This window comes from Lissotriton vulgaris, chromosome 3_1 (assembly GCF_964263255.1).
Source record: "Lissotriton vulgaris chromosome 3_1, aLisVul1.2, whole genome shotgun sequence".
In the NCBI taxonomy this organism is placed as follows: Eukaryota; Metazoa; Chordata; class Amphibia; order Caudata; family Salamandridae; genus Lissotriton; species Lissotriton vulgaris.
The window spans coordinates 350,490,082-350,517,391 of NC_141689.1; the positions used below are offsets into that span (position 1 = coordinate 350,490,082).

Below are 27,310 nucleotides of genomic sequence, written 5' to 3' on the forward strand. Positions count from 1 at the left end.
CTTCTTATGCTTCTTTTTTGACCTAGAGGCATGCCCCGAAGACGACCTTAAAGCCGATCTCGACCTCGAGCGAGACCTCGAACGCCTGGAGCGAGACTTCGATCTTTTCTTCTCCTTCTTGCCTTTTAACTTCGCAACCAGAAGTTTAGCCTGTCTCTCTTGCAAAGCCTTCGGGTTCATTTTTCTGCAACTTGGACAACCCTGGACGTCGTGTTCAGATGACAAGCACCATACGCAATCCTCATGCGGATTCGTGATTGACATCATTTTACCGCACTCTCCACAGGGCTTGAAACCGGTCTTCTTCAACGACATCTTGAAAGAGATGCAAGAAAACACTGAAAACTCTCGACAGTAACACAGTAACAATAGAGCTACCGAGGATCCCTAAAGAAACCGTTAGCTTCGACGACGCGGAAAAAAGGGAACTGATGTCATCACGCCAACGTAGGCCCTTTATGGAGTAAGTGACGTCAGCGGAGCCGCGCGCAAGCCGTGCTTCTGTGACGTCGTCCACGTCGGCGTGAAGAGCTACAAAAGAATTTCCGAATGTTGCTGACGCAAGGGGATATTCACAAGGTGAGGAATCCACTGGCAGATGTATCCATCAGAAGCTCTCTTTTGTGGTAGTGTGAGCAAGTAGTTAGGCTAATCAGAGGGTTGTGTTAAGCATTGGAGGTACACACAGGGGCAATAAATGAGACATACAATGAATTAATCTGAAATAAATATATACAAATACTACTTGGTTATAGATATTTTGTATAAGTACAGAACTTCGTCTCAGGTAAAGAGTTTTGCAAAACAAATACTTTTCAATGTAAAAAGCGGACACTTACTACAAGTTTCAGACTTAGTTAACCTAAGGGAGGAAGAAAACATTCAACATACGTATAGGCAACATTGACTTACAAGACCAGACTTCGGAAGTTAACGTCAGTATTGGGCACGGTTCAGTTCAGCACCCACAGTACAACACTAGCGGCACAGGGGTGGCCGGGTGCAAGTTCGAGGTCAGGTGCCCAATGCAAATCAATGGCAACTGGGGCAATCCGACATAGGCTGCTTAAAGGTAAGTAGCAGCGGCTGGGGGGACCAGTCTCCAGGGGTTGCAGCAAACATTGGAAAGGGCACAAGGCAGCACCAATAGTACACCACCAGAGGCAAAGAGGCTTCGGGTGCCCAATGATAAGCAAAAGGGACAGGTCAAATAGGAAAAGGGCTGCAGGCCACGAGGCCAGTCACAGGAAACCAACAGCTGTAGAGGTAAGTTGAGATACTCTGGGATGTAGGGACATCTTTTGTCCTCTTCACCAAGGCCCAGGACAGACTGATGGATGCAGAAGTGTCTTCAGGTGTAGGAAACGGTTTTGGAGCTGGTCGCGGTTCAGAGGGTCTCCATGGAGAGGCTGCAGGCGACGTCAAGGAGTCTGGAAAAGGTCAACACGCAGGGACTCTGGTTCTGGAGCCCTGGGAAACCTTGCTGGAACGGGTGGGCTACTTGGACCTGGGATGGAGGCATCAGGTGCAGAGGTGAAACGGGGGGCGGGCTTCGGGGTTCTTCAGGTCACAGAGACTCGACATCGAAGAAGGTTGCTTTGTGAACAGGTTGGCTGTTCTCCAGAGATCTTGGTCTTTATCGAAGGCAGGAAGTCCTCCAAATGTTCTGGAGTTTCACTGGGCTCCAGGACATGTCGTCTTTTGGTCCAGGATTGTCGAGGGCTGCAGGCAGGCCAGCAGGGCTGGAGAAAACTCAATAGTTCTCTGCAGTCTTCTCTGCTGGTGCAGCTCTGTGGTGTCTGGCTCTTCTTAGGTCATCAGGAACAAGAATTCAGTGTCTGGGGTTCCACCTAAATACTAAATTTTTGGGGTGTTACAAGGGAGTGACATGTAGTGGCCAATGGGCCCCTTACCTGGGGTGTCTACACCCTCTATCATACCCACCTCATGTGGGAGGGGGACATGGAGATAGACCTGATTGGATAAGTACCACCATCTTCAAGATGATGGGCATTAAAAAGTGTAATTTACCTCGCCTCCAGCACCTGAGGTGTGGAGTTGGCCGAGGGGTGCACATCTCCTACTTTTTCTATGTTTTTTCCTCTGCTCTCCCACCAAAAGGGGGTGAGGACAGGAAGGGGGTCTACTCCCTCTAAAAGGAGAGGCTGCGGTCACATTACAAAGACAACAATGCCTTTGAAGATCACAGCCACAGAAGGCACTTCCTGACCCGGAGGAGGTGTAAACACCTCCAGCCAGGAAATTTTTCTCGGCCTCAGTACACACAGGTTTTCTCCCCGTGAGGTCAGAACATTGTCTGGTAGTAGCAGGCTAATCAGTGTAGGTTTATTATGCTGAGATGTTTGGCACCAAACATCCTATAGTTCAGTGAAGCCATCATGGAGCTTGGGAACTTGTAATAACAAGTGTGCAGCCCATGTACTCACTATGGCTTCCATTCTAACTTGCAATATTGAGGAATCGACAAGGATCTTGAAGGGAAATATTTGTTCATGCTGCTCTACCCTCACAAGTGCTCTAGTGCTCCCTGCCTTAGGGCTAAGACCTGCTGAAGGTGTGTCTTACCTATATCTCATGCAGTATCTATTGGCATGGCACACATGGATGTAAGCCATGTTGCCTTAAGTTTTGTCGGCACCAACACACGCAGGCTACAGAGGCACCACGCATGTGCTTGGTGAGGGGTCCCTTTGGGTGGCACAATTCGTGCTGCAGCCCTTAGGGACTCTCTTAAGCCACAAGGCCCTTGGTACCAGGGGTACCTTATACCAGGGGCTTACATGTGAGCTAAAGGGGTGCCAATCGTGGAAACAGCAGGTACAGTTAATGGAAGGAGATCAGCCACAGGGGACCTGGTTGGCAGGGACTTATGCACTTTCAGTCGAAACTACATCATTTTCCAGACAAAAAGTAGGGGCTAACCATATCCAACAGAGGCACTTTGACACACGGTGGGCCCCTAAATTGGCACATTACATAAAAAGCCAGCTTCCTACATTTATAAATTTGTTTAGAAAAGAGATTTAATATTGGGTGCATAGACTTGTTCGGTTTTTATGTTAAGTAGTTTCCCTGATTGTTCTCTTTTTGTGTCACTGTTTCTATTGCATCTTTCTTCAACATCTACTTTATTTCCCATCACAAGTATGACCCTTCCTCTTACATATGTGGTTTTCTCTTTTGTCCCCAAATTGGGTGGTGTCTTAGTGGAGGAGTGTGGCTCAATGCTCAGAGCGGCAGACCTTGATGCAGAACGCTGGCCAGGGACCAGGGTTCGATTCCCGCCTCGGCGGGTTCGGGCTTAAATTCCTCTGACCGGATATTCTCGCCTCAGTGCCGATTCTAAGCATGGGTCCCACGCTGCAACTCTGGGCAATAGCTTGCTTAGTCTCCACAAAGGCCCCCGATGCTCAAGGGATGCCTGGTTTCACCATGGGATGCCCAGGAGTGGACACCCCACAAGGAAAAGCCAGGAGGGTTTCCCTTGTGGTAAGAGTACAAGCGCCGGGATGCCTCCGGGTCACTGTTCGCGCTATACAAATACGCCACATTTACATTTACATTATCAGTTCAATGCAATATACATATTGGATGATGTTGATAATCTATTTGTCTGATGTGACCTTGTGCCACTCCTGGAGAAAATACCCTATTCTTGCCGCCCACTGGTGTTATATGGAGGAGACTCTGTATTGAAAGTCACAGGTCTGTGGGGTCCGTACCACTGGACCGTTGTCTCCAACGGTTTGCTGGCCCATCAAAGGACTACATGTGTGGCGCTGGAATTTCCATCGCTGTGTTTCTCCCTGCAGTTGACTTGTTTGCTGAAAGGGTTGATACAATCTGGAAAACTGGTAACTCCCTCTTCCTGTTGGTCCTCTTCTCTGATAGCACCTAAACTTCAAAGCTCCCATGATCTTAGCTGTCTCATTTTCCTTTTTAAACTGTTGTAGTGTGTCGTCCACAGCACTGCCAAAGAGCTGCTGTCTGTCAAAAGAAGAGTTTATTATATTCATCAGAACATCATTTTTGAAACCTGATACCCGCAGTCAGGTGTGCCTTCTTGGTGTTGTTCCTGTCACCAGCTTGCTGTGTCAGATGCGTCTAGTGCAAAAAGCCCGATACCCGTCCTAGGATGCTTGTTTCAAACCCAGGGAGGACCTGGCCTGGCAGTTCGTGCTGGACTGTTCCCATTGGGTGCAGTGTCAAGACTGATTTGCATATGGCTAGATCCACACTGGAATGGCATGGTGAGCAAAAAATCAATGGATTTAGGCACAGATCTCTGTACTGGGGTGAATGTATGACATTGTTCTGCATTCTGTCCATCAATTGTTCTTTTTGCATTTGTCACCCCGACTGGGACGGGTATGCCCAGATGTGGGTCCGGTGCTCTCTATGCCACTGGAATCCAGCTTTCCTGGCTGATGAGGGCTGAAAGCCCGAAACCGGTCCTAGGTGCTTGTTTCCAGTCCAGGGAGGACTTGGCGTACTGTTCGGGCTGGACTGTTTACATTGGGCGCAAGGTCAAGACTGATTTGCATATGGCTCGGTCCAAACTGGAATGGCATGGTGAGAAAAACAATAATGGATTTCGGCCCAGATCTCTGTACTGGGGTGAATGTATGACCTTCTTATGCATTCTGTCCATCAATTGTTCTTTTTGCATGTGTCACCCCTAGTGGGACGATTATGCCCATACGTGGGTCCCGTGCTCTGCATGCCACAGGAGTCAAGCTATCCTGGCTGATGAGGGCTGAAATCATGAACCCGTCCTAGGATGGTTGTTTCCAGTCCAGGGAGGACCGGTCCTGGTAGTTTGGGCTGGACTGTTCCCACTGGGTGCAGGGTCAAGACGGATTTGCATATGGATTTAGGCCCAGATCTCTGCCCTGGGGTGAATGTATGACATTGTTATGCATTCTGCATTCTGTCCATCAATTCTATTTGCATAGACATGTGTTGGCTATAGTCTTTCCCTCTAATATGAGCAAATTTGCTCTCCTTTGGTACTGCTCAGGCAGGTATTAAGCAATCCTACCACCTCTACCCAGTGTTGGTGGGCAAACCTATTTAGCAGGATGTTAAAGTTGGAGATGGCATCTTTACGCCACTGCTCCTTTTTCAGATTTTCCCCCCACCAGACCAATCCCTTCGCGCTCCTTCGCAGGAGCTGGCCCAAATGACATTTAAACACTGGCCTTTTTCCTTGCAGTGGTCACAATGAATGAGTTTGCTGTAGTGTTACCTCAAATGCAGTCTGGGTCACTTGAAGAGTGTTTGTACTTCTTTTCCACTCTTGGCGTTAACGGTTTGCAGATTTCCGGTTCCTTGTCTGCCTCTCTTCCCTGGTCCTAAATGCTGGGTAGCACTGGTAGGTATTGGCACTTGTTTTGAAAAAGGTTTTGAGTTGGAAGCATGTTTGTGTTGTTTCGTCTTCTAGCTGGATCAGATACTGGATTACTGCTCTCCTGATCACTGTGTTACACATGGCGAATGTCACCCGGAGGTGAAGGTCTTGACAGATAAGTGACGACTCCCTCTTCTGGTGAGTCAGCATTGAGATCCTGCCACTGATCTTCCATCACCTCGTAGTCATGGAATAGCATCTGAGCTGTAGGGTTTTCTTCATCATAGAACATTACGAGTTCATCTTCCTTTTGGGGCTTTGGTGTCATTCGTGGTTCCAGGTCAGCAGTCTTCCCTTCCTTGTGGCTCTTTTCAATCAAAGGTTTCAACGGGATTCGAAATTACAGGAGGGAAATGTTGAAGTTGTTCTGTAATTGGAGGGTTGCTGCTATCTCTAACTCAAGCTCCCTCTTTTTCCGCTCGACTTAGAGCGCTCTCTTTTCAGCGTTGAGATCCCTTGACAGCCTTTTCTTAAGCTGCTGGTTTCTTCATTCTCTCCCACTCTCGGTCTACTGACACCGATTATTTTTTTTTCTTTACAAGTTCCCTCCTCCAGTGTCCTTGTTTTGTACCGCGGGGATGGATTCTTTCCTCATTGACTTGCATTCGGTTGATGAGTGCTTTGGTGCTGAGATAGTCTTTAAGGGATTAGAGTCCTAAGGCGTCAGCTTGGTCAACCCTGTTTTATTGAGTGCTACCGATCTGGTTTTCTGTTTCTGTTTTTTCTGTTTGTTTCTGGTCGATGTCAATGGTCTCCACCTCAGTATCAAAGCCATCTACTGTAACACCCGCACAGACGTTATTCTCTTTCTCGCTCAACAGATAAAGGCCATTCAGTGGGGAGCTGCCATTTTCAACATCCAAGGCACAGTTTGTCGGACTCAGCTTCTTTTTGACTCAGAGTGCCCCAGGTTTGAATTTGGCACATGCTTCACAGCCATCGGTGTTGTGCTCCCTCTGCATGCCTAATTGCTAATCTGGTGGTTCTCTCTCTGTGGGTAAATGGTGGTGGCACTCAGTGCAAAATTGAAAGGACGTGTTCTACGTACTCCCAACTCAGCCACCCAAGGGCCCCACTACTTCTGCAGTGTTCTTCAGTAGATACCATTTATCCTCTTCTTTGCTGCATTATGTGGATTGTAGGTTGGACGCTGCCAAACACTACTACCTGGATTGCCCATATCTGCCTGCCACTTCTTCCTGGCCCACACTAACTGCAACCTGGTGCCTGCCTCTGTCCCCCTCCCGCCGCCGCAACCGATAACTCCAGCGGCCGCAGAGCGGAGGGGGCCCCGGACTACGTTTCCGCCCTGCATAGCGGCGGGAGACGCAACGAAACATCGCGCCAGGCGGCGTATGAAGAAGGCGTCACCCCCACGTCGCGGGAGCGCGCGGGAGTGCCCGGGGCGAAGCCCGGGCAAAGGCGGGCCCTCTAAGGCCCTCACAGGCACGAAGAGGACGGGACGGGCCACCTCTCTTTCATCCAGCCGCGTGGAATACGGCCTACGGTGACTTTATTATATAGTAGTGGCCTTAGCCCTGAGGGATAACACTAGACCTGTATAATATACCATTGGTCCTAAGTAGAGGTCACGGCTTTATAGCTCAAGGATATCTGCTCTCCAAATAACAGCATGATGAAAGCAAAAAAGACACCCATTGCCACAAGATCCTCTACTAGGAATAAAGTGGCCCCTACCACACTTCTCCCAAGCCTCACTGCTATCGATTTAATGCTACAGAAAACCATAGGCGTTGTGGCGGATGAAATTCACAACACAGAGAGGCGCCTTTCTTTAACTCCAAATCTGTGCTTCCCAAACTTGTCATCACATAATACTGCTACTATTAATACTTCTGATATCACTATAAACTCGCAGGAATCACTTTTAATGCAGTCCTTTTCTGGGTTGCCAAACACCCAAGGCAGGGAAAACACACTACCAGACTTAAGTATACTATCAGACTGCAATAGCAGGGAAAGCAGCCCTTTGCTGATCTGTAGCACACAGAACAACTTGGGCCCTCTTTCCCCCATAGCTACGCCTACAGCTTCACCACGGGTAGACGATGAATACTCTGGGAGAACACCGCCCATAAATGATCTTGTCCCTGACAAAGGCAGTCCGATAATTAAGCCTAAAAGAGGGAAAGGAAATAAAATAAAATCATTACTCAGGAAAATTTCCCGGCCCCTTTGCAAACAAGTCCTCAGCAAAGGAAGTTTGGTCAAATTTTAGATTGGCCAAACTGTCAAATAAAATTCCCAATCAGCTGACATTATCAACACCTAGTTCAGCGGCACCTTCACAACTAAAAGAGACACAGGTAGAAAACATGATAGTTAGTGTAGATCAGGCAAGCCAGACGGAATCAACATATTTATGTGACAACACACTCCTAACACAATTGGAACACTTAATGAGGTCCCTTCTGCTTCCAATATGTGAAAGAATAACCAGGTTGGGTGAAACGATTGAGAAATAAGAGGCGTCACAAAACGAAAATACTGTAACTTTATTAAAAACCCTAAGATCCCCATTGTCAAAGGTCAACTCAACAACGGCCAAAACTACACCAAAGGTGTTCAATACTAAAAATCCACAAGTAAAGAATTCATCACATAATAGCAACATTAATCAGAGATTGGCTCCCTCTTCCGCAGTAGTAGCCCAGATTGATCCAAATAAAAACCTTAGTGCCCCGGAAAATGCTTCACTGACAGAGGGTATAAATCCCAATACGGCATCTGAGGCTCCTATAGCCGATAATGACGAGAGTGAATGGGCTGCAGAGGGTTTTAGTACTGAAGAGCATAACGATCAGCCTGGGCCTTTAAAGCCCATAGTATCTCAAAACAGGGCCAAAAATGATCGCCCTGAGAAATGTACAAACCGGACAACAGCTAAAAAGCCCATCCATATCAACCTCCCCCCGGAATCTCACCCCTATAGGGCGATAGGCGTCCCGAAACTTGGTGAGGGGAAAACGGAAACGTACGGGGAATTAAAAAATAAAGTGAGCCATTGGCTAACCACCCACAGACCGATTGCCTTACACTTTAATGGCTCTATATCCCACGTTAGAAGGGTAGACTGGGTGGGACACAGATTTAAGTCCACAGAGGGTGAGTGTATCATCGTAAGCTTTAGAGACTCCCGTGTGGCAAGTTACATTAGCAGACGGAGGGATGGTCCCATAAATAGTCTGATTCGCATTAAGGGTCTCAGCTATTTCTATCCGCCAAATGATTGGGGGCTAAATAACACGTATCAACACTTTTCGCTGGAACAGGGGACATTTAACGCTCATGTAAATGAATATTTAACTTGGGATATCACAGGTAACTATGGGCATTATACCCCAAATGACTCATTACATCCAAATCGGGTCATATCCAGTGACTATAGAACTATAAATCCCTTTGCCACGCAACCAGGGAGGCGGGAAGGCCTACATCAATTACATCAATAGGAGTACCCTTACTCAACTCATCTTAATAATCAGTACAGTGTCCCTACCTCAAATGGGTTTGATGCCCTCTATGGACAGGGAGGCCTGGAGGGGGTTGATTGACTGCCTGTAACATCAATTTTGCCTGATTATACCGCCTATATACATTATGATATAGGCCTAGGTAATGCAAATGCTACTTACCAGTATGCATCTGTTCTTGGCATGTAGGGCTGCTGACATTCATATCTGTGCATAGATCGCCGCCTAGTGTTGGGTCCGGATGATTGCACATTGTTGTCCTGGAAGAGTCTTCAAAGTATCACGAGATAGGTGGCTCCTCCCCTGGACTACAGTGCGCATGGGCATCGCCTCCATCCCCAGATTGTTTTTAGCCATTGGCAGAGATGGAGTGAAGTATGTGAGTGATGCCCATGCTAAGAGCATATAAATATATGTAAATGAATACTGCAGCTGCTACAGGCGCCGGGGAGGAGGGCGGGCGATATGAATGTCAGCAGCCCTACATGCCAAGAACAGATGCATACTGGTAAGTAGCATTTGCAGTTCGAGGCATATGGGCTGCTGAATTCATATCTGGGCATAGAATACATAGCAGTCCCTCCATTAGCGGCGGCCGCCCGTGCCAGCTGCAGCAGTTTGAAAAAGTGTTTTGAGAACAGCCTGTCCAACAGCTGCCTGCTGTTTAGAGTGCACGTCTACACAGTAATGTTTAGTGAAGGTATGTGTGGTAGACCATGTGGCTGCTCTACATATGTCCTCTAAGGGAATGTTACCTAGGAAAGCCATAGAGGCCCCCAACTTTCTGGTGGAGTGGGCTCTTGGTGGAATTGTGAGAGTGTGTTTAGCTTTAGCGTAACAGATTTGAATGCATTTCACGATCCACCTAGCGATCCCAGCTTTGGAGATAGCGTTTCCCTTGTGGTGTGAGGCAAATGCAACGAAAAGTTGCTTGGTCTTACGAAAATCTTTTGTCCTGTCAATGTAGTACATCAAGGCTCTTTTAACATCAAGGGTGTGGAGCATCCGCTCCGCCAGCGACTCTGGGTTTTGAAAAAACACTGGCAACTCAATTGTCTGGTTTATGTGGAATTGAGATACAACCTTGGGTAAGAATTTAGGGTTAGTGCGGAGCACCACCCTGTTAGCGTGTACTTGGAAGAAAGGTTCTTGGATGGTGAGCGCCTGCAACTCGCTAACCCTCCGTAGCGATGTAATTGCTACTAAGAAAGCAACCTTCCAAGTCAGAAACTGAAGCTCACAAGAGTGCAGTGGCTCAAAGGGAGGACCCATCAGCCTTGTAAGAACCACATTGAAGTTCCATTCCGGAGCTGGTGGTGTCCGCGGTGGAATGACTCTTTTGAGTCCTTCCAGAAAAGCCTTGATAGCAGGGACCTTAAAAAGTGATAGGTGTTGCCTATTCTGGAGGTATGCTGCCATCGCAGACAAGTGAATGCGGATGGAAGAGTACGCCAAATTGCATTGGTACAGGTGGAACAGGTAGCAAATGATGTTCTGAATGGAAGCATCCAGCGGGTCAATATCATGGTTTACACAGTAAATGACAAACCGCTTCCATTTGGCCGCGTAACAAGCTCGAGTAGTGGGCTTCCTTGCCTCCCGAATGATGTCCATGCAATCGGGAGGAAGATTGAGGTAGCCAAACTCTAGGACTTCAGGAGCCAGATCGCCAGGTTGAGCTGTTGCGGATCTGGGTGCTGAATGTCGCCATGGCTCTGCGTCAGAAGGCTGGGAGTGAGATGAAGCCTTTGATGCGGTACCACGAAGAGTTCCAGAAACGTGGTGTACCATGGTTGGCGAGCCCACGTTGGAGCAACCAGGATGAGAGTCATCGAGTAATGCCTGTGTTTGCGTGCCACCAGCGGTATCAGAGGTGCTGGGGGAAAAGCGTACGCAAATCTGCCTGACCAGTTCATCCACATCGCATTGCCCTGCGATTGCGGGTGTGGGAACCTGGCGGCGAAGCTTTGGCATTTTGCGTTCTCCTTTGTGGCGAACAGGTCTATCTCTGGATGACCCCACTTTTGGAAGTACGGTTGGAGTACTGATGGATGTATCTCCCACTCGTGCATTTGGTGGCTGTGCCTGCTGAGCAGGTCCGCCATCTGGTTGTCTTTGCCCGGGAGATGCTCCGCCATGAGGAAGATGTTCCTCTGAATGGCCCACTTCCACATGCTCTGAGCCAGATGAGACAGCTGCGGAGAGTGTGTGCCCCCCTGTTTCTGAATGTAGTACATGGCCGTCATGTTGTCCGTCCGGATCAACACGACCTTGTTGCACAGATGTACTTTGAATGCCTTCAAGGCCATGAAGATTGCCATCAGTTCCAAAACGTTGATGTGCATCTTCCTCTGCTGTAGTGTCCATAGTCCCTGCACCGTGTAATGGAGTACATGCGCTCCCCATCCCTGGAGAGAAGCGTCCGTTGTCAGGATAATCTGTGGCACAGGCTCCTGGAACGGTCGGCCCTTGCAAAGGTTTTGTGGATTCCACCAATGCAGAGAGTTGTACGCCCGACCGCTCACCAACACTAGGTCTGTCAGTTGCCCATGAGCCTGAGTCCACTGACGTGCCAGGCACTCCTGAAGCGGACGCATATGTAGTCTCGCGTGCGGGACGATGGAGATGCAGGAGGCCATCATGCCTATCAACTGCATGAACACCTTCGCTGGAAGCGAGTGCTGAGGTCTGAATCGTTGGATCAGCGTTTGGATACTGGCGATTCTCACTGAGTTTGGCTGCGCAGTGGCTGCCAGAGTGTTTATTGTCGCGCCCAGATACTGCCGTATATGGGCGGGTTGGAGATGGGATTTTGGATAGTTCAGCGAGAATCCCAGATCGTGCAGGAGATGAATGGTGCGGGACACGTGGTCGGCGCACTGCTGTTCTGACTTTGCCTGAATGAGCCAGTCGTCCAGATAGGGGTAGACGTGGACGTTCTGGCGTCGTAGATGTGCTGCCACAGTTGCCAGACACTTTGTAAAGACTCTTGGCGCTGTGGTGACCCCGAAAGGCAGAACCCTGAATTGGTAGTGCTGATCCTGAATCGTGAATCTGGGATACTTCCTGTGGGAAGGATGCAGGGGGATATGAAAGTATGCATCCTTGAGATCCAGCGTAGCCAGGAAGTCCCCCTGTTGGAGCAGAGGGAGTACCTGCTGTAACGTGAGCATATGGAAGTGCTCCGATAGAATGTACCAATTGAGGGGCCTGAGGTCCAGGATGGGCCTGAGGGTTCCGTCCTTTTTGGGGATCAGAAAGTAAAGAGAGTAAACTCCTGTTCCCCTTTCCGGCAGTGGAACGAGCTCTATTGCCCCTTTTTGCAGCATGACTTGAACTTCCTGCTGCAACAAGTGCAAGTGCTCGCCGGACATAGGACGATTTGTTGGAGGTATGTTCGGTGGAGTGGAAGTAAGTTCTAGACAGTAACCGTACTGGATAAGAGATTTGACCCACCTGTCCGTGGTGATGGATTTCCACGCGGGCAGGAACTGCTGGAGTCTCCCCCCAACCGGTGTTGTGTGGTCGGGGGGCAGTGACAAGGCGTCACTGTTTGTTGGTGGAGGAGGACCTGGAGCTGTTGTTTCCACGTCCCCTGCCTTTAACGTTGTTGCCCCTGTAACCACCTCTACCTTTGTTGGTGTATGAGGTTTGGGTGTTGCTCTTATAGTACTGTGTGGATTGCGATGCCTGACCCCTTGAGGTGCCTCTGTTATTGGAGCGGCGAAAGGAACCACCCCGAAACTGCTGAGACTGGAGGGCCCCCATGGACTTAGCAGTGTCCGTGTCTTTCTTCATTTTTTCAAGTGTCGCATCCACCTCGGGGCCAAACAGGTGGTCAGGATTGACTGTCTGGTTTAAGATGGTTGTCTGTATATCAGGTTTGAAGCCGGATATTCTCAGCCAAGCATGCCTCCATAGCAACACGCTAGTATTGATTGCCCTGTAGGCGGTATCAGCCACGTCCAGCGCACATTTGATGGAAGCGTTGGTGATCAGCTTCCCCTCCTGAATGAGCATTTCACCTGCCTCCTTGTACTGATCAGGCAAGTGCTGCAGAAGTGTTTCTAGGGTGTCGTAATGTGCCCTATCGTAGCGTGCAAGTAGGGCCTGCGTGTTTGAAATACGCCATATATTAGCTGCCTGCGCAGCAATACGTTTCCCTGAGGCTTCAAATATTTTCGACTCTTTGTCTGGGGGAGGAGCGTCACCCGTGGTTTGCGAGTTCGCCCGTTTACGTGCGTTGGATACCACCAAAGAGTCCAGCGGCAAATGTCCCTTGATGTAGGTTGGATCCGAGGGCGCTGCCTTGTATTTTTTGTCAATGCGAGGATTGATGACTCGCGCCCGAGTGGGCTCCCTGAAAACCTCAAGCGCGTGCTTCAGCACTCCCTTAAGCATAGGCAATGTCTTGACCGACTTTTCAGCCACTGAGAAAGTGTCAAACAAAAAATCGACATCCACAGGATCTGAGTGTAGGTCGACATCATGATTAGCTGCAGCCCTCTCAATCAAAGCGTTGAAGGCTGCAGAGTCCTCTGTTGGTGAAGTCTTTGCTGCAAACAGCTGCGGTTCATGTCCCGACTGGGGGTCCTCAGGGTCACCTCCGGCAGACCAGGGTTCATGTACCTCCTCTGGATCCGAGTAGGCTGGGTAGTTGTACTCGTCCTCTTCATCTCCGTCACCTTCTCCAGCGTTAGAACGCGTTGGTGAAAGTTCCAAATTACATGGAGATGCAGGCTCTATAGGGGCAGAAGTACCCGCAGAGTCCTTCTTGTTTTTGAGTGGAATACGATAATGCTCCAACACCGGCTCCGTGGTGATCTTCCTTTTGAGGAGAGAGAGCTTCCCGGTGTTGGCGTCGATGACCACCTCTCGACGCTCCTCCTCAGCGAGTGGCTGTAGCCGAGGCTTCGGCCCCACCGATGACGCCTTGGGCGTCGACACCACCTTCAAAGGCACCCCGGCCCCGTGCTTCGGAGCGAAAGCCTTCGGCGTCGTCTTCGGCGGCAGCGTGAAGCGGATAGGCGTTTGAACCTTTGCCGGCTTCGGAGTATGCTTCGGCACCACATCCTTCGGTTCGGGAGCCACGGCGTCCTTCCGAATCCGCTGCAGGGACTCCAAGACCTTTTTCGTTAAGGCCGGCGACGGCTGGACCGGCTCGAGCGATTTCCCCGAGTCCGGTGTTGGATCGGCGGAAGGCACGGTCTTCGGAGCCGACACACCACCATCCTTGGCCTTGACGGCCGGAGTCGATGCAGCCTGACCTTCGGCGCCGTCTTGACGCTTCTTTGGAGCCTTTTTCGGGTCCTCGACCACCTTCGGCGCCGACGCGGCCGCGTCGGTCGTCTTCGTGTTCGGCTCCGACACCGGGTTCTTCGGGTCGGCCATCTTGGCGCGGCTCTTGCTGTCGGCCATTTTGAATTTCTTGGACGCTGAGGCCTCTGGGGCCTTCTGTCCCACCAGTGCTACTTTCACTTTCGGTTTCGAAACCGGTGGTGTGGACCCCGATGGTTTCACTTTCGTTTTCTTCAACGGGAGTGGCACATCTGAAATGTCCGTGGCCGGGCCCGTAGGCGAGGCCGTGGGACGAGTAGCGAGGTCTTGGGTAAGGCCCGAAGGCGATCCCTCGACCTGGGCCGTATAGTTGGGGTTGACCCCTGAGTCAGTTTGAGGATGCTCCTCCTCTGAGCTATCCTCCACGTAGGCAATGGCCCCATCGTCGTCCCCTACCTCACCGAGGACTTCATCAAATTCCTCGTCTCCCGCGTCGTAGTTTTCCTCCTCCGACGCCGGGCTAGAGTCCGAAACTTGAAAGACATCGTCGTCTCCAACGTCTTCTTCGAAGATGTTATCTGGCGGGGCGCTGATAAATGGGCCTGGAGTCTAGCGGCCCGACGAAGCTTGAGAGTTTTCTTACACCGGAACATTGAGCAGGCCATACACCTGGCCTCATCGTGGTCCGGCGACAGACATTTGTTGCACACTGGGTGCACGTCGAGGTGTGAATACTTGGAGGTGCACACTGGGCACCTCTTAAACGGAGTTCGTTCCATGTCTGGAGCGTCGTGTAGGCCCGTCCGCGCCGACAGCACGCGGAAGGGCAGCAAGAGTTCGGAGCTGAAAAGAAGTTAAACCCGAACGAAGAACGATACCGACGCCCAGCCTAAAGACCTTTTGGTCTCAAGTTAGAAAAGTTAACAACTATCGATTCCGACAGAGGGAACCGAAACACATCCGAACCCAATGGCGGAAAAAAACAATCTGGGGATGGAGGCGATGCCCATGCGCACTGTAGTCCAGGGGAGGAGCCACCTATCTCGTGATACTTCGAAGACTCTTCCAGGACAACAATGTGCAATCATCCGGACCCAACACTAGGCGGCGATCTATGCACAGATATGAATTCAGCAGCCCACATGCCTCGAACTGAGGTTAACACAATTGTTTTACATGAATCCATTCCGGCTGAAAAACCTAAACTAAACAACCTCATAGAACAAGAAAGAGGATCCCCACTAGAGGTCGCACCATCACTAGTCCGGTTAAACCCAACCACTACTGACTTACTAAATGACTATAGTCCTGTTCCCACCCATATAGATCAAATTTATAACACCATGGAAGAGCAGGTAGTCACATGTACAGAGCCACCTTACGTAAACCTAGCCGATAAGGTAAACAGACACAGACACCGAAATACTGTGCTCAGTAATACCCTGAAGTGCAAGCTTAGTCTTTTGGAATACTGCAGGGCTGGCTGATAAAGCTTGTGACCCCACCCGGCTGTCTTTTGTCAAGCAACACGCTGTGATATGCCTCCAAGAAACATGGCTGGTAGAAAAAAACGTTTATATTGAGCGATATCAAAGCTTCTTCACACCAGCCGAACCATCGAGTAGCGGAAGGGAAGAGCAAAGGGGGGCCTGGCAACTTACGTAAACCTGGCACTTACTTGTCAAACAGGCAAGCGTTATTCTGGCAATAGAAATATCCAAGTTCTTGAGCTAAAGAGGGGCAAAAACACCCTGACTCTGATCAACTTTTATAACGCAGTAAATCAGAACGGTGAGTGCAACTTACTGCCCCTGTGTGACTACTTGAGAGATAATGCGGGAATTTTGCCACGCCAAATACTGATTGCAGGTGACTTCAACACCCACCCCTATGGGAACCCAGGAGTGACTGTTATCGGACAATTGGGATGTAATAGCATGAAAGGCTTTCACTTTGATCACTCACGGCGTGGAACACAACTAAACACCCTGATGAATGAAAATAATTTAATTACAGCTATGACTGTGGCGGCGGAGCACACCCTTCACCCCGTCCCTACGTATAAAGGCCACACAAATGGGTCATACATAGATCATATCTTATTATCCGCTGATCTTGCAAACTTCGTTTTAGACTTCTCCATCCAAATGAACATTCATAGTGACCACAATCCTATCTGCATCAAACTGGGTGGGGGAATTTTCGAACAGCGTAAGTCACGTGAAGCTCGTGGGTCTATAAAGTGTATAAATGGAAAGCGTCGCCTAAAATGGACAATGGTGAACTGTGAAAATTTGTACACCTCAATTAATAAATTGTGCAGCTCCGAACTTTCTCTCTGTATGTCACCTGCATCATCATCACAACAAACCTTGGCTGCATTCGAGGGCGTTGTATTAACAGTAGGGTCATTGTTAATGGTGCAAGTTAAAGGGAATGCCGGCAGTAACCCAAAATGGTTTGATAATTCCTGCTCCAAGGCCAGCAGAGACCTTAAGATGGCCCTGAAAACAAAACCCAGAGACCCGGTTCGTATTAAGGCCATGCGCACCAGGTATAACAAGTCCCTTGCTCTACGAAAGAAAGAGGTAAAGGCAAGTGTCTGGGAGACTCTTTTAGACCCTAAAACCTTGGGAAACAGCGCCAAGTTCTGGGAAATTATAAATAAACCCCTGTTCGATCAACCAAGTATTTCTGTCCTTGGCACAAACATCCCAGAGGAGGAGTCGGTCAACCATTTTAGTTCGATTTTTAAAAGTAATGAGTCTCAAGCAGAATATAGTTTTGTTGCTCCCAAGGAGAACATTTTGCTCTTTTCAACAAAAGAGGTTGAAAAAGGAATCCAAGGGCTAACAAGTAATAAGGCCCTAGGACCAGATGGCCTCCCTCCGGACCTTTTTAAATCTTGTACATCGCTATGGGCTCCTGTTCTTACCGCTGTACTGAACGCAGCAGCGGTCTCTGGTTGCCCAAAGTCGTGGGGGGTCTCTACCATAGTACAAGTGTTTAAGAAAGGAGACCGCAATAGCCCCCTCTGCTACAGACCAATATCTTTAATTCATTCTGTGGTCAAAGTAGTGGGGGGAGTAATTTTAAACAGGTTAGTAGCATGGGCAGATGAAAATAAAGTAATATCCCCAATCCAATATGGCTTCAGGCCCGGTCATTCCACGGTCACCCAGTGTTTGAACCTGTATATGATCATAGGGAAATACACCATGGCCCGGCAAGGTACAATTCACATGGCGGTACAAAAGAAAAAGGGGGAGGTAACCCGGGCAAATGCAGCAATACTTGACTTAGCAAGAAAAATGGGAAACAGCCCGGTGGTTGCACTGCTCCAACTTTACCAGGCCAAGAGCGTTGCCATCGCATGCTATGGTAGCGAGCTATGGGGGTACGCCTCACTAGGAGAACTGGAGGTAGTAGAAAACAATTTTCTAAAACAGGTATTGAGGGTTCCAAGGGGAACAGCAAACTTTTCTGTACACGAAGAGTTGGGTATGCCTTACCTATGTGACAAGATAGCCGTAAACCCTTTACTTTGCTAGCTAAACTGCTGGTTAAACAGTGACCTACCCCTTACCCAGCAAATCTTGAGGGAAGCATTAAAATGGGAAAATAGGCTCAAAGTTCCCTGGATTAAGTACTTAAGTAACTGTTTTTCTAAATTAGGGCGCCCAAACTCTTTTCAAACCCAGAATCCATTACGAAATTGGATGTTATTAATATGAAGAAGATCTTTATCACATCTAGGTATTTAGCTCGGGAGGAGGGCGAATTAAAGAAAGGCAGTGTACGGAAACACGTGCTACTAAAAACCTCCTTGTTCATGGAACCGTACCTGTCATGGCCCATGTCAGGTTAGGACCGTTTCCTGCTGACGAGGTTTCGCCTGGACCTATTCCACCTATTATTGGCTGTACCTAAGGGGGCCCACCGTGGTCAAGTGTTGCCAGCTTGCGGCTGCGACGATAAGTCTCCGCAAGATCAGGCACACTTTCTTTTTATTTGCCCCTACTACACTGTACCACGGAGGCTATACTTAAAACCTTGCCTCAAAAAACTGAACTTTGCACAAATCAGACCCGCACTTTATTACCTTCAGCTGTTAAGTTGCGATTGCACTTTATTTGTATGCAGCTTTTTAAAACTAACACTTAAATTTAGGAAAAGCATGGAGGGGTAACTGTGTTACTGATAGATATATCTTTAGCTAATAATAACTATTTATATTTTTATAGTACTTTCTGCTTGTGACTTTTTCGCTCTACGTTGCTTTTAAAAACCTTTTAAAAATCTTTTTGACTGTATGTACTAATGTATGTTTTATGAAATATGCTTTTATGGTTGTTACTACAAATAACCGATTAAAGTTATATGATGATGATGATGATGATGGTTGGATCTTTAGAATTGTTTCACAATCCATTGCCTTATCCTCTTTTCTTTCGAAGTGGGACTAGCCCTCTGCCGCAACTTCCAGCCCCCAAAACGGAAAAAATAATCTGAAGATAGCGACCAGGCACAGAGGCTTCCTGATGTGGGGAAAGGGATGGACAAGGCACCAAATGGTATAAAGAGATGGCACCCAGCAAGAGAGATGGTGACTCCAGGACGAGAATTTTGGACCCAACCACTAGATTACAGAATAATGCACAGCATGTAAATCCAAAAAAGATAGACACTACAAAACTATGCTTAAGGTTATGAAGACAGGATGGGTAAGGGGCAATTGAGGCTGCCTACAACTGAATGCCAAGACACTATATTTTAATGTAAAGTCTAATATGTGGATTTATAAAATTACATTTATAAAATATGCAAGATTACGTTTCCTATCAATGCCAAAATTTCATTACTGGAACGTCTTTGTCCTCAACTGCCACCACTGAAACCAGCTTGCAGACAAGTACATATTCAAAATCCAAAGGTAAATTATTTGGATATTACATTGAAGACCAACTGAAGTTGTCTTACTTCTATAATTTATCACATATTAATGCTTACTTTTGTAAAAAATATTTATTTTGATTGAAAAGTAATAATGGCCAGAATCACTCACCTGGACCTCCAACAAATGACAGCCAGTTTTGTGATGCACCAGTTGACCATACAGGTGAACTGGTAAATAGACATGTGGCCGTTGTAATCTGGTACAAAACAAAACAATTTACATTTTAAGGACAATCACCATGCATGTCATTTCCTAAAATACTAAAGCTCAAGTTACTACTTGTGTAACAATATATCTGTAAGAGACATTAGTTAGTGATAGATTCCTTACTTAAGAATATCCCCAGCCGTCAGACTGGATCCGGAATGTTTGCTTAGCAGTACCCCTGCACGTCAGTAGGTGGCGTCCTGCGGCTTCGCGTCCGTCACTGGCATCGTACGCGCCGAGATGACGTCACGGAGACTACTTAGGCCACCCATGCGCGTTAACGTCAGTTCTGTACACGACTTTCCGCGCCAGGAACGCAGAGCCATGCAGGATATTGACCATTGGTGCATAAAACTAGGGCCCTAAAAGGGGATGACCTTAACCCTAGTAATCATTTCGCAGAACGGGGAGGATGGGTGGGGCAGTAAGTAATCTATCACTAACTAATGTCTCTTACAGATATATCGTTACACAAGTAGTAACTTGTGCCTCTGAAAGAGACACGTTAGTGATAGATTCCTTTCCTTAGAAAAGATACCCCAGCAATACCAACCCCCGTGTTGGGTCTGCGAACAAAATTACACCAGGAAGTCACGGAGAACAGAGCAGCCAAAGAAGCTGTCTCTCCGGACTTGACTGTCAAGGCAGTAGTGCTTTGTAAACCTGTGCAGTGAGGCCCACGTAGCTGCCTGACAAAAACGGAACGCCGCGTCCCAAGGCACTAGTGGCTGCAGTTGCCCTGGTCGAATGGGCATGCAGCCCCACAGGAGGCTCCTTCTTGGACAAGGAGTAACATACTTTGATGCACAGAACGACCCACCGGGAAATGGTCCGTTTGTGAACACGCCAACCTTTTTTGGTGCCCACGTGGCCAACAAAGAGCTGATCGTCCACCCAGAACGGTTGTGTATGCTGCAGATAGAATGAGAGCACACGTTTTGGGTCCAGACGGTGAAGCCTCTCCTCTTCCCTAGAAGGACGCAGAGGCAGAAAAAAATGGGCAAAGTGATGGTCTGCCCGATGTGGAAGGGTGTGACAACCTTTGGGAAGATAGAAGGACGGGTCCTTAGAACCACCTTATCCGGACCTACTGAAAGGAAAGGAGGTTTGGAGGAAAGAGCCTGGAGCTCACTCACTCTTCTGGCAAAGTTGATACCTACCAAGAAAGCAGTCTTTAAGGCGAGAAGACGTAAGGGACAGTTATGAAGAGGCTCAAAAGGAGCGCACATTAAGTAAGCCAAGACAAGATTCAAGTACCACTGAGGCATTATGAAAGGCACAGGAGGGAAGGTGTGTGTAATGCCTTTAAGGAAACGGTTAATAATGGGGAACTTAAAAAGAGAAGGCTGATCAGGAAATCTTAGAAAGGCGGAGATTGCAGAAAGATAACTTTTGATAGTGCCCAGAGCAGAGCCCTACTGGGTCAAGGATTAAAGGCACAGAAGAACCTCAGAAAGAGGAGCAGAAAGGGGATTCACAGCCTTTGCTGTGCACCATGCCACACATTTTTTCCACCTGCAGGAGTATACCGTTTTAGTGGAGGGACGCCTGGCTACCAGAATGACATTACAGACTGCGGGAGGAACGTCAAAAGCCGTCAACTGTCACCGCTCAATCTCCACGCATGGAGGTGGGGTCTGGACAGGTTCGGGTAAAGGATCATCCGCTGCTGCTGCGACAGAAGACAGCAGACGGATCGGGGGATCGATGCTCATACTGAGTAGGTCGTGACACCATACTTTTCTAGCAGAGTCCGGACCCACAAGAATGACTTGGGCCCAGTCGGGCCTGATCTTCTTCAGCACTCTGGGCAGAAGTGGTATAGGCAAAAAGGCGTATAACAGGCCACAGCTCCACTCGAGACGAAAAGCGTCTCCGAACAAATGTCGCCTTGGAAATTCCAAGGCGCAGAACTGATGACATTGCACGTTCTCTTATAATAGATCTAACTAGGGCTCTCCCCACTGCAGAAAGAGACCTTGCACCACGTCCGAGTTCTGACGCCATTCGTGATCCACCATGCACTGGCGACTGAGTTTGTCCGCCCTGGCGTTCAGAGAACCTGCCAGAAGTTGAACCATCAAGGCCTTGATGTTCCAGCCATGTCCAGAGGCGCAGAGCCTCCTGACATAGGGTCCACGACCCCACCCCGCCCTGTTTGTTGCAATACTACATGGCGGTGGTGATGTCCGTGTACACCTGCACTACACTTCCCCGCACAGAGGGAAGGAATGCCTTCAGTGCAAGTCGGTTCGCCCGCAGCTCCAAAAGGTTAATATGGAGCTGGGACACCGCCGGAGACCAGAGGCCTCTGATCTCCGTCTCTCTCAAGTGGCCTCCCCATCCCAGGAGGGACGCATCTGCCACTACTGTGTGCTCCGGTTGGGGAAGGGAGAGGGATCTGCCGTTGACCCCATAGAGATTCGTGAGCCACCACTGCAAGTGTTGTGCAGTGCCCTCCAAGATCTGGACATGATCAGACATGTTGCCCTGATACTGCGCCCACTGGAACTATAGGTCCCACTGCAGAGCCTGAATATGCCATCTGGCATGTTGCACTATATATATATATAATTTCTTTATTCGGTTTTACACAATGGCAACCCATAAAAGCAACATTTTAAAATACAATAAGCGCATTACAGGCTAAAATTCATGGCGAGTCAAGGTAATACATTTAGAATAATTGAGCATGTTAATTCATTTCATCATCTGAGACATTGTACAGATTTTTCCTATGCTTCATGATACATTTTAAAAAATTCAGAAAATTCAGATTCTAGCAATTGGAGACAAAGCATTGCAGGGCAACATTGTCTCAATCCCCAATGCCTTAACTAAGGTAGTAGCCATATTTTGCTATGCGGGAGGTGGAATTTACAAAACAATATTGTGTGTAAATTAGCTTGTTTTGATTTTTCATCACAGGGACAAAAAGAGAAGGTTAGGTCCCATCTGTTTGCGTCGTAAAATGCTACTAGTCTAAAGAAGAGGTCTAGTCTGAATCTTGTCAATAGCATCCTCTCATAGGTACTAATCTCCAATGTTAGATAAGGCTGAATAGAGTATGTAGTCTGGATCATATTGGCATGAAGAACCGAAGGTTTCGAGCACTTCGAAGTCAGCCTCAATGACTCTAGATGGCTCAGTGCCAATTGTTTCAATGCTTTCTTTGGTAGATCGACAATGTCTTCGGGATGGAGATAATAGTTCTCCTTGCCTAAATCTTTAAGAAAATTTCTAATGTATCGAAGCCATGTTATGTTATTAGTTCGATCAAGAGTCATTGCTTCTGCTACAATTGTCTGTGTCAATAAGTTTTTATCAGAAGTCCAGATGCGCCTCCAAAGCAGTAGTGGTTGTATCTTTATAAGATCCTCTAGGTAGGGGACACCAAGTTCCAGGTGAGATGCATAGATTAAAGTGCATCTCGGTGTTACTAGGAGGAATCTAAAAAAAGAGTTTTCTACAATCTGGAGGGTACTAACATCTACATGACCCCAGAGGCCCGCCCCATATAATGCAATCGCTTGACACTTTGCACTATACATTTTTAATAACTCTACTGGAGCCCTTTTCCCCAGTCTCTGAGAGAAACTCATCAGGGCCGCTGTAGCTCTTTTAAGAAGATGACACCTTGCCTCAACTGCAGGCCGCCAATTCAGTTTTCTATCAATCACAATACCTAGGTACGGGTACTGAGCAGTTACCTCAAGTTTTTGACCTTTGAGGTAAATGCTCTTCATTTGTTTTTTCCCGCTACCTGCTATCATGACGAACGATTTTTTAACTTTCACATGTAGGTCCAGCTTGGCCATATAGTCTGTGTACCTGTTCAGGGACTTCTGTAGTTCACGCGGAGTGCGTGCCAAGATGACGGCGTCATCTGCATAAAGCAGAGCGGGAATCAGGCGTTTTTTTACCCGTGGCAGGTCCTGGGCCCCCCTCAACATCTCTTCCTCGAGGCCGTTGGTATACAAGGAAAATAGGAAGGGGGCCAGGAGACATCCCTGCCTGACTCCACGATCCACACCACACAAAACCGTCAAATCCCCCCTTACACCAAAACGCACCTTTGCGGAAGCTCTAGAATATAGTTCTCTCAGGAAGTCTAAAAGAACAGGATCCACTCCCATTAATCTCAAAATTGTCCAAAGTTTTGCATGCGAAACACAATCGAATGCAGCGGACAGGTCTACATAAACCATAGACCATGTCCTTCTTTGCTTGAGTGTATTTACTTATTAACAGACTAAGATTGAGGGCCTGCTCCACCGTACCAAAACCCTCTCGAAATCCAAACTGGAGATCGGAAATAATGCCTCTCACCTCAGCCCACTGCTGGAGTCTCTCGAGAACTACCCCGCCTACAACTTTGCCCAAGGAGTCCAGCAGTGAGATGGGGCGATAGCATGTAACATCCTGGCGGTCCCCTTTTTTGAAGATGGGGACCATGATAGATTTGGTCCAGGATTCTATCGGTCCCACTTTTGCTGCTGCACTACACACTCTAGTGAGAATGGGGGCCCAGAGATCTAGATTATATTTAAAGAGATCTACAGGGACCCCATCTGGGTCCGGAGCTTTTCCATTTGTACTTGTTTCTAGTGCAACCAGTACCTCAGAGATATTAAACTGCAGGGAAATTGGGTACTCAACCATTGGGAGTGTATTTTCTGTCCCTCCTGTTGTTACTGTGTTTTGAAAGATTTTTGAGAAGTGGGACACCCATGTGTCTTCCCCTATAGCCCCTTCTATCTTGGGACTGTTATCATCCGTTAGATACGGGGATCTAACTGTTCGCCAAAATGCCTTGCTGTTCTTGGAAAGGGCGCTAATGTGAAGATCATCCCATAGCTTCTGTTTTAGCTCTTGTATTCTTAATTTGCGTGCCTTACTGTATTGTTGTCAACCAAGATGGATCTGGACTGAATCTCTAGGTATATTTTTTAGAGCCAACTTTAGATTGGTTAAGGCCGCTGTGCAGCTATGGTTAAACCATTCTTTATTAGATGCGTTCGGACCTTTAGGATTGATTGTAAGAAGGCTCTTAGTTTTCTCCAGTATTTGGGCAAAATTGTTTAAAACAACCTCATCCGTTTCTTGCAAGTCCAAGCATTTAATTATATTAGAATAGGCCGCTTTTACCAGTTTTCTGGTAATTTCAGCCGGGTTTATCTTCTCCCATTTTAGTGTGTATCCGTTTTGTTTTCCCATCTTCAGTTAGTTCTGGGCGAGTGTTTTCTCTATGGTTGTAATTAAAGATTTATTTTGGCTTAAATGGAGATCCATTTTCAAGGCGGAATGATCACTTAGGGTGTTATTCTTGACCTCGAAGGATCTAACTTTACGTGCCAATCCGGACAAGAGAAGAATGTAGTCAACTGTCGTCTGGGAGCCCCTACCGACATAAGTCGGTTGCAAGGAACTTGTATCTAAGCTTAACCTATTGGCTATTTCGAGATCTAGATCCGATAACATGTTATTTATGGCAGCCCCCGCTTTAGTATGCACAAAGTGCATCAACGGGGTGTCCTGTTCGTCCACAATCCCACATTGATTTTTCTCAACATGTGGGCATGGGTGTAGGTTAAAGTCCCCGCCCCAAAGAAGATGGATTGCCCCTTTTCCTATCCTAGAATGGCGGAACTGGGTTACTTTTTCCTGTATATTCGAGAGGGGGGTCAAAAATTGACCCTCTTCTAAATTATTGTAAAGGTTAATTAGAAGAATGGGCTCCTCGTTCTTAAAAGCCAGGGATAGTATTTGAAAATTTGGATCAGACCCGACTATAGTCACTTTTAGGTGGTTCACAGTGTTTGCGATATACGTAATCATCCCTCCCTTCGGTCTGCCTGCATTGCAGGTCAGAGCTGGGATAAAGTAAGTTTTATATCCTAGGAGGTAGAGTTCCACTGTGGACCATGTCTCCTGTAGACAGATTATTTTCCCCTGTTCCAGAAAGTGCAGGGCCGTCCCATCCTCAATTTTAGGGCGGAGACCCGCCACATTCCAGAAGAAGATTGATAAAGGGGGCGGATCAGAATTAATCGGCACTTCATCGTTTGCTAGGGACAAAGGAATTATTTGTTGGGGTGGAATAGTATTAATTGATTCAGTCACCGCTAATGGTCAGTCAACCATTTCTAGGCCATTGAATCTATTTCTCGTCGGGATGTTGAACCAGGTATCCCAGCGGGATGGCTCTCTATAGATCATTCTCTGCGTGTATGGGCCCTGATCATCCCATCTACCCCTCCTATAGCGTGGTCCAACTGTATGCCAGGAGTTTTCATAGTCATGACGGCGAGGAGCCACCGTTTGTCCTATGCTACCATATTCAAAAGGCCGGGGAGCTATTGTTTCCCAAGGAGTTTCTTGATCGTTAAAGAAACCATTGATTTGTCTTGCGGGATAGAAGAAGGAAAGTGGTTTCGTAGTTATACCTCAGTTTACACTCGAGTGCTCCCAGGAGCAAATGTAGTCTACTACTCGGGGGTCCTCGAATGTAATGACTATGCAATCTCCAGGGATCGTTTTTCTACCCTTTCCCACCCAGATAGTTCTACGAACCATCAAAATCCTGGAAGACCAGGTTGGTGGGATAGGGCGAATAATATTTAGCCAGTGCTGGGCCTTATTTTGTAAAGACCATGTGGGTTCTGTATTATGATCCGCCAATTCGGGGACACCTGTCATTACTACCACAAAGGGAGATGCTTCCGGTGGCATCTCAACAGGAAGTCTAGCTTCGGGCGATTCTCTACGGCCAGCTCTGTTTGGTACTGGGACCAGGTGTTTTTGTGTTTGGGGTTTGGGGCCCGGTGTTTTGGCTACAGGCGTTTTAGGCGCCATAGTCTTTAGGGCCGATTTTTTGGGCGGAGCTGTGTTGAACGCCGGTGTTTTGGGCGTCACTGCTAATACTACCGATTGATTACTTTGTGGGAGGGTTGTGGCAGTGTTAGTGGGAACTTTTGCTGGTCTATTTTTTGTCGTTTCGGCGGCTGAAGGTTTGGATGTAGGGTTTGACGGTATGGCTACATTATTTTGTGTGAATGAGAGATTGGGGAGAATCTGTTTATTGACCTCGTTTCCCCCTTTTCTTTGTTCCCCTGAGTCCTGCATTGGCTTTATATATTTTGCCAGATTAGTTAACTGGTTTTCTATATGCGCCAATCTTGCTTCTACTGGCTCAAATAGTGATTTCAATATGTCTTTGATGTTATTTAGGAGCAGTAGATTATTACTAACGGTTGCATCATTACTACAGGATAAAGGGATAGGAGGTTCTGGGCTGATAAGATTAGATGAGTCATGTACTGAATGGTTTATAATTGCAGTGACTACTATCTGTTCCGGGCTAGGAGGTACGATCCCTGTTATGGTGACCATATCTCTAATCTCAATGGTATTAGAGCTTTTCCTGTCATTTTTTCTTTTACTTATTGCACCCTCCCTCCTCCCTCTTGCTTGCCTTACTTCGTCCGGTGTAATTTGGGGAGGGAGCTCTGGGGTCCTTTCTAAGTCTGAGGTAATCTGGGCGACTGATAACTGAAAGTCTGAGAGCTGGGAGACCGACAGATCTACATTATTTGGTAGACTGAGCCTACCCTCACGGGGGTCCCTTCCCCGAGATTAATGTCTGTTGCAGGGGATCTTGCGTTTGCCAGGTGACCCATGGAGGATCTCTTAGCGTGTTCTAGGTCCAGGGACACCCTGCCTTCTATCAGGGTGATACTCTGATCAATAAATAAGTTAGCCTTGGAAATGAACTCATCCATGGGTCCAAGTAGTTTACCCCCGCCCCCTGTAACCTTATTTTTACTCTTAATTCCTCTAGTTAGTACCATTGTTCTTAATAGGCCGATATGATAGGGTTAATTGCTTACCTAGGGAACTGTCAGAGAGGCAAACCTTTTACAAAGGTTACGAATGCAGGCTCAA

General features: G+C 47.7%; 1 protein-coding gene across 2 annotated transcripts in view; it reads right to left on the bottom strand.

The window, feature by feature from the left end:
* RICTOR (RPTOR independent companion of MTOR complex 2) overlaps positions 1-27,310 on the bottom strand; it is a 1,569,237-nt gene that overhangs the window by 733,546 nt on the left and 808,381 nt on the right. For both annotated transcript variants that reach the window (XM_086960557.1, XM_086960556.1), the window contains exon 27: positions 19,268-19,355. In XM_086960557.1, coding sequence (XP_086816683.1) covers positions 19,268-19,355 — 88 coding nt within the window. The remainder of the gene's footprint in view (positions 1-19,267; positions 19,356-27,310) is intronic.